General features: G+C 42.2%; 1 protein-coding gene across 1 annotated transcript in view; it reads left to right on the top strand.

Annotated features, from left to right (window-relative positions):
• Positions 1–12789, top strand: part of LOC126356128 (uncharacterized) — a 160678-nt gene extending 147889 nt beyond the window's left edge. Inside the window, exon 5 of the mRNA XM_050006839.1 lies at positions 12569–12789. Within this exon, the coding sequence (XP_049862796.1) occupies positions 12569–12668 (100 nt within the window). The 3' untranslated portion in view covers positions 12669–12789. The remainder of the gene's footprint in view (positions 1–12568) is intronic.
• Positions 12790–13358: the final 569 nt, after the last annotated feature.

Consider the following 13358-nt stretch of genomic DNA (forward strand, 5'->3'; position numbering starts at 1 on the left):
AAACCTTTCTAGAATGGCAGGTAAAGTCGATGGTTGCAGTATATGAAGATACACCTGACCAGTTACGGTATCTTCAAAAATGATGGGCCAATCAAACCGCACGATAACAGACCACAACACTCATAAACATCCGGTTGATTAACATGTTTGTCCACGTGGACGCGAGGATTTTCAGGAGCCCAGTACACGCAGTTACGGCAGTTTACAGTACCGTTCAGTTGGAACTGCTCCTCGTCAGACCAGATAACCATCTCTGCGAACCGTTCGTCCTCGCGAAGCATGCCTCTCGCAGTACTCCATGCTGCCAAAGTCGTCCTCGTTCATAACATGTAGCGAACTTGGAATGTACAGTTTCCGCTTTGCAGCCTTCAGAATTCGTTGCACACTTGATAGGCTTACCCTACTTTCACGTGCACCCTGGCTCACAGTCTTTCGAGGTGACTTAGTGTGATGTTGCAACGCAGCAGCTTTGGAACCTGGACTCGCTGATGTTTTTGGTCGGCCAGACCTTTCCTTATGTACGTCCTGAACAGTGCCGTCGGCTTCAAATTTATCCCAAATACGATAAATTGTTGTACGTGTTGCTGGCTAAGTTCCGTACACTTTACGCCATTACCGTTATACCTCCATCATGTTTTCCTATTTCTAGTACCACTTCAGTAAGGCCTCGCGTTGCTCAAAGGCAAAACGATGTTGGTTCTGTGAGGAACTAGAGCATTGTTGCAACATTTCTTAATTTCCGACGGATTAGCCTCGTGAGCGGAATAGCCCTGCTATAAGCTTCTGTGGTTAGCTGTGTGCATAGTAGCGCCATGTTGTTGAAGCCATGAGTAGTTATTTCTTCTTCCTGTAGTCGGCCAATGAAATCGTAAATCATTAAACAATATCGGTCAATGTTTCTTCAAGATCTATTGCTGCACTGTCACCTGCTGGAAAACGAACGCCAAGATCAACAGATGGACTACGCTACCGCACAAAATTGCAACGATATGTCATTTCGTTCTAGAGATATTAACTATCAAACAGTTTCTACATTTTTCTGGACCCCTCTGTATGTAGCTGCAGACTGTCAATACCAGAATATTGTTAAAATTATATCGAATGTATCTGTGTGTGAGACTGACATTTTATGTATTCAAATTACTTACTATTTTCACATAGAATAATAGGTTCTTCAACAAGGCCTCAAAACACGTTGGGCCTCTGTGCCCACATCCCCATTTCTCTTCCCTAGCGTTCAACAGTCCGCAATAGGTGGCCCCTGGTTGTCACGCAAATGTGCAGAACTTGGCTCTCGTGCATCAGGCGGCTGCAATAGGGTGGAGCGAATGGCAAACAACTGGTGCCCGCGAATGTTTAAAAGCTGTTCTTTCAGAAGATGGTAACTACGTACTGTCAGAACTATGGCCCAAATTTTCGGGCGATAGCGATTGCTGGAGCTGATATCTCTCGGTGTGCCTTTTTCTCCTTAAAATATGAGGTCAAGCTAACGATGTTTCCTTGTTAGACGCTTCTTGGCATGCTGACAGCAAGGTGGTTGATCGTAGCTCCTCAAACCGGTTCCACTCTCCTGAGGTCATCCAGCGCGTGAGGAAGATCCGTGCGGCGACGCGCAGCAACTTTCAACTGGTCGCAAACATGCTCGAGCAGGTTCATGTCAGCAGATACCACAGCCATACTGTTCTGTTTGATTCCTGCCTCCGGGAGGAATATGTTCACTCGGTGAGAGCTGTATGTGTCTATACATTATCGTCTCGAAAGTTGAATCCACTGCAGAAATGACAACTGTAGGCCTATACAGAAGATTAGAGGATTCCGCCGATGCTGCACAGTCCTCAAATTACGCTCGATGACAATGTCAGGTTTCAGACATCTCTACAGTGGCCCGAAACATTGCTGACTCACGTCCCTGGTGATATCGTAGGACTGTATGCATGTCACACGTGTTGGTACCTGACCGCCTCCACAATTTTTCTACGCTGAACATCAGGTATCAGACAAATTCTGCAGTCGTTGGTGAAAAGTACCCCGATGCCTTTGGTCACAGTTTCATTGCAGGCGTTGCCTTGCTCTCCTTCCCTCCGCACCAAGGTGATGGTGGAGGGGGTGGTGATGGTGGATGAGGTTTGTAGTATTGTTTGTAACGGACGTCTAGAGGCCAAAATGGATGATGTGAAGGTGGTTGCCGAAGTCTGCTTCGGCACAGCCCTCCAAAATGGCAGTGCACATTTCTGTTGCCTTGTCCTTCGAGTACATGGAACACTTGTGTGGAATGACACTTCTGTTGAGAGTCATTTCTATGGAGTCTGAGCCTCTTGCCAAGAAAAGCAGTCTTTAGTAGGTAGCTAATAATTACAACTGGCACGAGTAGTGTGTTTTTAGAATGAGTACTTCTCTAAGTAGGAGTGGCACAAGCAATCATTAATGATTATTTTCTTGTTGGTAGCAGATCAGTTATTGAAGTGTGGACACATGGGCACAAAACGCATAGAGTGTACTGACAGGCGCAGTCCACTTTGGTACACAGTAACGATTGTGCAGAAAACATCAGGTAGTAAATTATGTGGTGAGTTTGGGGGAAGATTGTTAGATACAGAAGAAAAAAAAAAACGATTAAAAGACTGAAATAGGTACAAATTAAGGCACCAATGATGACAATATTTGTACCTTTACCTCTAATACCCTGTATGTTGAAAGGCTGAAAAGCTGCGACCAGTCATTTTTTATGGTAATTTATTTTGTCTTTACCAGTTTAAGACTGGTTCGCCCATCTTCAGACGAGATGTAATAGGCTGGAATGTGACAGTCTAGTTGTTAGTGGACGAAACCAACAGACGTGAAAAAAACACCTGAAGTGTCTTGGGCTCCGCAGAAATGTCAACACATTCCATATCTGCACAAATGTCAGTCCGCTCTACTGTCACAAACTTCTACAAATCGCTCTTTGTACGTAGTGTTCATCAGATGGAATGTTTATCCATAGACAACCACTGCGAACTGATTTTCCATGTCTTGCGTCTCACTGTCGCGGGTGAATGTTCGAATGCCATCACTGAGTGAGACTAATAGCGCATTGTGCACAATAAATGGACTCTTCGAAGCTTATCGTCAGACTGTGCCGTTCACGCTGAACGTACGATTGCACGATTGCACAGCAACCACAGGAAGCAGTCCTGTCCATAGAATATGTGGGAGTATGTTTACGGAACGACTTAAAGTGGAAAGAACACGCTAAATTAACCGCGGGTGAGGCAGACACCAGACTGCGATTCACTGGAAGAATCCACAGGAAGTGTAATCCATTAGAAATGAGGTAGGTTACGAAACTCTCTTTCGACCAATACCTGAATATTGCTTGTCAGTCTGGGATCCGTACGGGGTAGGGTTGGTTGAAGAAACAGAGAAGATACAAAGAATAGCAGCGCGATTCGTTACGGGTTCATTTATATTGTAATCGGAAAGTGTCATTCATATGGTCTGCCATGTCGAGTGGCAACCGTTGCAAGAGTGGCCTTTTGCATCGCATTGTGCTTTACTGTTAACGTTGCCAGAGCTAGAAGTATTAACCATTATATCGCGTCCTCATCGTTTGTCTCGCGAAATGACTGTGAAGATAAAGATTCGAGTTCACACGGAGTCTTACCAGCAATAGATCTTCCGGGAACCACTAACGACTGGAACAGAAAAAAGGGGAATATGTACATAAAGTATCCTCTGCCACACACCGTAAGGGGTCTTCCGGAATGTAGATGAAGATGTAGATGCAAATGCTGATGTAAACAGAGCGTGCTTACTGAAGAGCATTGAGAATGCAGGTTTACATTTATCTCCTTTACATATGTTGTACATAGCTATTCCTTGTGATCAAAAGAGCATTCTGAAAGTATTGCCGGTGCTCTATTGAATATAAAGAATGCAAACTATGCGAAACTTTTATTGCACAGTTTTGAAGTCTGGAACACGGTTCACACTGCCAACCGGAGATTTAAGGCAAATGCAGAAACCAAAGCGATAACAGGTGATTGCCCGCTCACTCACTCATCGGTTGAAACAACGGAAAACGTCTACAAATTGCTCTTCGAAATAGTAGCCCGTCTGCTGTATTCTCCATATTTGGCTCATTGGGAACTTTCTTTTGGCACTGCGGTCGGCAACGCCTATGCAAGACAAATGTCTGGTGCAGTTGTTAGTTCGGTTACTGTTGCTACAATGGCAGATTATCAAGATTTAAGTGAGGTTGAACGTGGTGTTAACGGTGGGACATGCCATATTCGAGGTAGCGATGAAATGGGGATTTTCCAGTACGACCATTTCAGAAATGTACCGTGAACATGAGGAGTCCGATAAAACATCAAATCTCCGACATTGCTGCTGCCGGAGAAAAATCCTGCAAGAACGGTACCAACGACGACAGAAAAGAATCATTCTACGTGACAGAAGTGCAACCCTTCCATAAATTGCTACAGATTTCAATGCTGGGCCATCAACAAGTGTCAGCGTGCCAACCATTCAACGTAACATCATCGGTATGGGCTTTCGGAGCCGAAGGCCCACTCGTTTACACTTGATGACTGAACAACAGAAAGCATTACGCCTCGTCTGGGCCAGTCAACACCGACATTGGCCTGTTGACGACTAGACACATGTTGCCTGGTCGGAAGAGTCTCGTTTCAAATTGTATCATGGACATGTACTGGTATGCTGACAACCTCATGAATACATGGACTCTGCATGTCAGCACGGGACTGTTCAAGCTGGTAGAGGATCTGTAATGGTGTGGGGCGTGTGCAGTTGGAGCTAAGTTGTTGTACATAGCTATTCCTTGTGATCAAAAGAGCATTCCGAAAGTATTGCCGGTGCTCTACTGAATATAAAGATTGCAAACTACGCGAAACTGATACGTCTAGATACGACTCTGACAGGTGACACATACGTAAGCATCCTGTCTGATCACTTGCATCCATTTCATGTCCACTGTGCTTTCCGACGGACTTTGACAATTCCAGAAGGACAATGCGACACACCACAGGTCCAGAATTGCTACAGAATGGGTCCAGGAACACTCTTCTGAGTTTACACATTTACGCTGGACACCAAACTTCCCAGACATCAACATTATTGAGCCTATCTGGGATGCCTTGCAACGTTCTGTTCAGAAGAGATCTCCACTCTTTGTACCCTTACGGATTTGTGGACCGTCCTGCAGACTTCATGGTGTCATTTGCCTCCAGAAGTAATTCAGACATTAGTCGAGTCCATGCCAGGTCGTGCTGCGGCATTCCGAGTGCTCGCGGGGCCCCTACACTATATTAGGCAAGTGTATCAGTTTCTTTGGCTCTTCAGTGAATATGTTTCAGCGAAGTTATGTTCCCTTGCTACACTGGCATCCCAGGAAACAAGGCTTTGCGGAGAATAGCTGAACCAACGTGTTATTTCTAGAATGAAGTGTTTACGAGATTTCACCCGGCACCGGCGTGTAAGTTGTTATGGAACGTCTTAACACTTAAAAACCGTCTGCAGGAGCAAAAGACCAACCCAGAACTGCATATGAGACTAACATGTGAGACTAACATTGAAGTCCGGTTTAACGCTCAGTTTTAAGTAGGTTGTAGTGGGCGTGGACTTGTTGTGGCGAACCAAATGGAACTTATCCATTTGAGACTACCGGAAGATATGCATCTGCTATACATTCACATCCTCATCGATACTCTACGAGTCACTATACGGTAAAGTTGGTGGCAGAGTGCGGTTCTTATAATACCGTATATTAAGGTTTCTTCTCGTATCGTTAATGACTTGTGTCGAAATGATTATTGCTTTTTATACGCATATTCTACATCTACATTTATACTCCGCAAGCCACCCAACGGTGTGTGGCGGAAGGCACTTTACGTGCCACTGTCATTACCCCCCTTTCCTGTTCCAGTCGCATATGGTTCACGGGAAGAACGACAGCCGGAAAGCCTCCTTCCGCGCTCGAATCTCTCTAATTTTACATTCGTGATCTCCTTGGGAGGTATGGTTCAAATGGCTCTGAGCACTATGGGACTTAACAGCTGAGATCATCAGTCCGCTAGAACTTAGAAGTACTTAAACCTAACTAACCTAAGGACATCACACACATCCATGCTCCAGGCAGGATTCGAACCTGCGACCGTAGCGGACGCGCGGTTCCAGACTGAAGCGCCTAGAACCGCTCGCCCACTCTGGCCGGCTTCCTCGGGAGGTATAAGTAGGGAGAAGCAATATATTCGATACCTCATCCAGAAACGCACCCTTTCGAAACCTGGACAGCAAGCTACACCACGATACAGAGCGCCTCTCTTGCAGAGTTTGCTAAATATATCCGTAACGCTATCACGCTTACCAAATAACCCCGTGACGAAGCGCGCCGCTCTTTTTTGGATGTTCTCTATCTCCTCTGTCAACCCGCCTGGTACGGATCCAACACTGATGAGCAATACTCAGCCTCTGTGAGATGAGTAATTATGGAGCTGAAGAATAAACCTAATTTTTGTACTTCTTCGACTTCCTGGCATTTGAAATGCTCCAGAATTTGTTACTCTCTGCCGTAATCTCATAGTCCTGTGGCTGTTCACCCGCTCTTCCTTCTAAAAATGATCTAATGTGTGTTAATTGCTAAGGGTCCAAACTGCTGACGTCAGCGGTTCCTAGACTTACACACTAGTTAAACTAATTTTAAATTACCCTAGGGACATCACAGTCATAGCCATGCCCGAGGGAGGACTCGAACCCCCGGCGGGACCTGACACCCCTAAGCACGAGGCCACTCCGCACGGTCCTTCCTTCTGTACCCTTCATGTCTACTGCTACTTCAAATGACAAAATCCTACATTAAGCAGTATTCCACTATAGCCCGTACATTGAGCTACCTCTTTTGTAGAAAAGCAGCTGATATCCAGGATCTTGGCAACAGATCTAAGCCTGACCTTTGCTATTTAGACAACTGAGCTCATGTGATCTTTCCTCTTCATATCTCTAGACAGTGTTACCACCAGATAATTTTAGCAGATTGCTCTAATTGAGCGTAATTAATAGCGCAGGGAAAGGCGCAGCTTTACGTCAAAAGACAATTCCCAGTATTTCCCTGAATTTTGTTGAAATCAAACTGCACCGTATGTAAACACCCGTAATCAGGCTTAAGCCCAAAATATTAATTTGTGGGAAAATAAAAGTACAAAGAATCCGTTGCTCTTGTTCTTTCTATTTTGTTTTTTATCATTTATTCACATTCCATGCATTGGGTTGTGTTACCAGCAGCCCGGATCCTTTTGTTCATATAATCATAATAAAACAATAATCAAGAAGTAGAACTAGCATTTGTAGAAGAAAACGATGAAGACGAGACGACTGACGTGATGGTGAAGACGTACTCAGGTCTATGGCCTATAAGGACTATAGTGGTGCAGGTGCCTGGTAAGCGTACTAGGGTTTTGGGTGATTGAAGGGGATACTATGCACACAAAGAGTGGCATGTGTATAGGGGAAGGATACTGTAGATTCGATGAAGGCGCCAGAAACTCGGTGCGATTGCACATGGAATTTTTTGGAATGGTTCTGAAGTACAGTATAAGGTCGATACGATCGGTAGGTTTCTGGGAAGATCTCCTAGACTGGATGAGGAAGACGTTTATAATAGCCCTGGAAAACGGTGTTTGGATATGGAGGAAGGAGAGATTTACTAAAGTTTTTTATTGTCTTTTATTTGGTGCTTCCCGCCCCCATACTACGGTGGGCTTTCAGCGCTAACAGTAACATCCAATCTCATGTCCTGCGCTCGGTAACCCTACGGGAAGGGCCAGAAGTCACGAAAGGGCTACAAGTGTGAACAACTTTTTCATTTGCTCTTTTCCCCTATACCTACCTCAAATTATAAAAGAGGTAAACAACTGAAAAGATTGACGTAAATTAAGAACTGCAAAGTATACTGCATAAGACATAGTTTGTAATGTTCTAGAAGTACTTACCATTTTCGAGAACAATAAGTGTAACGTTATTTTATTTTCCGACAATTGGATGAAAAAGTGCAAAATTCCCATTCTTGGTCTTTAAGGCTGTGAAATATCAGTGGTAACTGATGATAAGTAAAAAGGTTATTCATAGTGACAACCCCTTCGTAACTTTTGGCCCACGCTGCGTAATGAACAATTCAACTGTTGCATGGACTACAGCTGCGGTTCCAAGTTCAGATTATGTGGGTTGGGGAGTCATAATTTGGTAACGATTTGTTACAAAAAAAGTTTTGTCATTGGCATATTTGTTACAGTAGCGAAAGGGTCATGGGTTCGTTGACCCCAAAGGTAACAGGAAACATGAAAAAAATTAAAGAAAGTAACAAATTAGTGTTATGATAGGTAAGGAAAAGCAAGATGAAAAGCCTAACATATTTTAGAATTTATCTAATACAGCACCAAACAGTTACAAGAGATTATGAATTCAGGGCTGTATACATACTATTGTGGACACTAGGTGTCAGGCGATGTGTACTATCGTGTCATAATGAAATTTTATAGAGGATCTCGCTTATTTTCAGCGAACTGTCGCCTTTAAACAGCAGGGGCAAACCGCTGAAAAGGTTGACGTAAATGAAGAAATGGGAAGTATCCTGCATAAGACACAGTTTGTCATCTTATCGGAATTCTTACTATTTTCTAGAACGATTAAGTGTCTCATTTTATTTTCCAACAATTGAATGAAAAATGTACAAATTGATTACGTAAAATATGCTTGTTTTCAATACTTCTACCGCCCTCTTCTCCCTTATTCCATGTGCACGTAATAAAATACCGGCAATTTCAGTTTAAAATGTGAAAGATGTCGTTTCATTGCTTGCTGGGTGTTCACACTTGTACACAGCACGCCATTCTAACGTAAACCATGTGTAATGAAGAGAGAGAGAGAGAGAGAGAGAGAGAGAGAGAGAGAGAGAGAGAGACCGCGTTTGCTTGTAAAGCTTTTTGCGCCATCTGTGAGCGAGATGAATAACTACTGCGACTGTAGCGCTTTCATCCGCCTTCCCGAGGAATGAAGGTCGGCTTTAAACTCCTTTCGGCGTTCCGGCCTTCCGTAAAAAGCTTGGTACAGATTTGGTACCCACGCCAATAATTTTTACCCATACGTAATAGCTCGTCTGTTTTTATAGGGACAAAGGTAATATTCTATTTCCTTCCTCACAATGTTATTCCTCCAACTTGGAGCAGTAGTTCTAATAATAAGAGTGCCGTTCAAATTCGTGTCTTGTATTACGTTTGAGATACTCGACGATTTGGATAAAATATGTTGTGATGAATGCCAGGATTCTTTATGCAACTTGCTCACCAGCAATTTTCTTACAGTTGAGCTAGTGCCTGTTGTGTGAAGACCTGGATGTCAACGCAGTGAACTCTAATCTTTCTCATGATTTATTTTGTTTAGAATTCGTGGAAAAGACTAGCGTCAATATTGCCACGTTCGTAACGTATCATACATCCTGCATAAATCAAAAATAGATGAACTAGAACAGATTTACATAATTTTCTCGCTCAATGAAAACTGTAGTTTGGTGTAGAATCATAGTCAGTAACAGTGTAGTTCCTTATTCACGACAGCAGAAACGCATGGACGAGATAAACGCATTTTACCTTACTTTCAAAGGTTTCAATGCATGTAAAAATATTTATCTCTGTTTCCCAAATCATTCTATTGACACCAGAATCGACGGAGTAACTTAGTTTCAGTGACTATTGTAACATTATGCATCATTTGCTAATTTGTGCTGATGATGTAATCCCACATATAACAGTTCTTGTACTTTTTCTGGACTGAAATTAAATGAAAACTTCCGCTCATAACTAAAACTGTATAAAAGCTATGATACATGACGTGGCCATGTATTTTAAATGGGAGGAATTTCGTAATGGAACGCAGGGGAAACTTTCTCCATGCCTAATGTAGACATTTCAGTACTTATATTGATCTGTTTTGCTGTGAATAAAGTTCCTTAGCTACATTTTAACTTTTCTAATTTAATTTATATATGCTTTGATAGCTTTTAGTAAAGTGACGTCAAAACAAAAGAGAAACAACTCTAATAATACTATGAACAGTGTAATGTAATTTAATTTAGCCCGACGCGGATCAGCTATCAGTAAACTAGCTCGGTACTCAGGGTGGTTACGGGATTATAAATAATTAATTGTCTCTCTCTTGAATCATCACACATATTCCTCTCTCTCTCTCTTTCTCTCTCTCTCTCTCTCTCTCTCTCTCTCTCATAGTTAAAACTCACTTCTTATAGCACCAGATAATATTTCGTATGTCAGTTCAATGTGAAGTAATAAAACCCGTAACTCCAAATCGTGGTTTCGTCTCGGATACCAGTATAAGATAAAAAGCATAATCTTTTGCAGATGAAATCTTATACTAGAACTAGAATCCTGTGACCAGGTCTTACTGCCTGGTATGTTATCTCGCAACCTTGAGAAAATCTGAAAGTGAATATATTAAATTGTTCGTAGCGGTCGCATAGCTCGTGGAATCTGAAAGAAAGTTTAGTGTCCTAACCGGCGGCGCGTCTCGAAGATGAGCTGAAAGAAAATTACTAATTATTTTCTAGTATGGCGCCTAACAACGGTCATTATTCCGTTAAGGTCACGTTTACTCAGGACAAGCAAGGTTTAGGTTTACAAATAAATATGCACCGTACGCAAGATGAACCTCAGACAATCGTTCTTTCTTCTACGAGTAAAAAAACAAAAAAAGTTCAGTCACAGAATCTCGAATTTCTATGGAGTATATTGCAACATAATGCATTTGTTTATTCTTTGGCGTAGTTCGTCAGCTATTCATACAAGAACCATCACTACATGGCATTTACAAATTTTAAATTCATGACCACCCCAGGAGATACAGTACACCTTCTTTTCAGAAGCGTAGTGAAGCATTAGGGGGACCAAAAAGTAATGTCGCTGTTGTGCATGCCGACATTTGTTTGTCATTAATAGTTCATCTTGTACTACAAAGTCTCCCGAGGACATTTTAAAGTTAGAGTAACTTGTTTGCCACTGCTTTTCGTAAGGCCAGTAACACAACAGTTGTTACCAAAAACATTTACAATGCTTATCCAACTGCATAAGACGTTCGTAAGTACCAAAGGCGGTTTTCTAAGTTCAAATCCGGTAATTTTGGTCTTTCCGATTCGTGTCGTTCAGCAAGACCAAAACTGTGGACAGTGGCCTGCTAAGGGCGGAAGGGGAAGCAAATCCGGATTAGGCAATCGTGGAATTGTCAAAACACTACTAACCAACATTGGTCGGCCACTTAGGAACATTTCAGCAGGTTGGCGACAAACGAAGCTAACCGATCCACCACATGTAACTTAGTGCTTCAGCGATAAAGAAGCGTTTTTTGATCGCTTCAACATTGGAGATGAAAAATGAGTCCTCAGTGATGCTCCAAAATTCTAAGGGCAATGGCTCTCTCCGGAAGAACGGCCACGTACAGCTAAGCCAGGTTTACGCCGCAAAGACGCGCTTTTGCTTGTTCGGTGGAATATTCGCGGAGTCGTTCATTTTGAAATGCTGAAACCTGGACAAAATGTAGACTCTTAGTGTGAACAGACGGATTGTGTGAATCAGTCTTTAATTGGAAAGTGCCCAGCGACTGTCAACAGAAAATGCGTTTTTCTGCAACACGACAGAGCATGACCGCACTCCAACCTTGGAAAAAATTAATATCGATATTGAGTCCGATCGCTGCAACATTTTCTAAGTGGTAAAAATGTGAAAATGGCACCTCCAGGTATTTCTGTCAAAACCAACTGATTTTTGTCGATCCGGCACTATAAGTTTGCACAAAGGTGACTGCATCACTGATTAAAAATAAAAACTTGTTAACTATTCATCTGTTTGAATTTAATGTAAAAAATGACATTGCTTTCCGGTTTCCCTAATAGCTGAAATTTGCAGTGGTTTTATTCACAAAGTTGCCCAGTTTCTGCTGGTAACCAACCATAGTCAGAAATAAAAAAAAGCGCAGAAAATACACAATGTGGATAATTACTGTAAAATATGAGATCACACGTGGCCCTGTAAACTAACTGAAGGGCGTATGTTTCGTCCAACATTTGTGCACTTTTTTACCCCATATTTCGCACTAAGTATTTATATTCTGTTCCGGTTCTTTTTAGTTCTAATGTTTGATTAGCATTTGAAACCAGTAAACATTGTTATAAATTTTTGCAGTGAACAAAATTTGAGTAAAACATTTTTGAATATGAGATTGTTTGCTTCTTAGACAACGTCTAGTTTCATGCACATTTCACGCAGCCCAAGCTGACGCTCGGCAAGACGCCTGATTAGAGACTGTAAATGCGTAACGCTCTTGAGATCGCTAAGATCAGCCACCGCGTCGAATGTCTTGCTGGATGCATAAATCGTAGCCGTAATTTGACAGTTGTACGTTATATACAAATGTCGAGTTGTGTAATAGTAAAGTGAGAAATGCTATTATTGTTCGAGACTGGAGTGACAGCTGGCTTACGTTTGTTTGTTTGTGTGTGTGTTTTCAGGTTGCTGGTTGAATATCTGCCTCCACTGATGCCCGACAGCAACACGACGTCTATCTACAGAGATCAGCAGGCTGCCAACCGGCAGAAAAAGCTCAGATGAAAGGAACGCCTTATCTATTTATTTATTTATTAATTTATTTATTTATACATTTACTGGTTATTTATTTTTAAAAATAATTTAATTTACGGACATGTGTAAATAAAAGTATTTTCTTTTAAAATGTGTTGAGCTTTTCTGATAACGAACGAGGATTTCCCTTTCTGGTGTGAATGCCAGGTAGAAGATTGATCAGAACTAAATTATTTTGTTCCTCATCCCCAAACAAGGAGAATAAACCAGATATTACAGATGGAAGCACATTCAGATTTGGTATACTGTTTTACATAATTCTTAAAAAAGAACTAATGTGGTTGGCATTTTCTCTTCTGTGAAATTAGTTTCAAATTTAGGGCCTAGAAAACACTAAAGACTTCCTACTCTGTACCATTCTGCAAAGCTGCCGATGGTATGTCAGATCGTATCTTGTAGTGACCCACAATTCAAGACTCAAGACCATTGGCTTAATCGGTAATATGATAAAATACGGTACACGCACTAGAAAACGTGTCGTAGCAATGAGTGATTCAAGATGCAGCATTAAAACTTAAACCCAATAGTGCGTGGAGCCCTACTGAGAAACGAAAGTTCACCTGAGCCTAAGTCCATGAACACCCGAGTCCCCAATAAAAGTGTACGATTCCTACATGCACCTCCATCAGACGTTGGTAGGTGACTCTGGAGACATCTACC

This window comes from Schistocerca gregaria, chromosome 1 (genome assembly GCF_023897955.1).
Source record: "Schistocerca gregaria isolate iqSchGreg1 chromosome 1, iqSchGreg1.2, whole genome shotgun sequence".
In the NCBI taxonomy this organism is placed as follows: domain Eukaryota; kingdom Metazoa; phylum Arthropoda; class Insecta; order Orthoptera; family Acrididae; genus Schistocerca; species Schistocerca gregaria.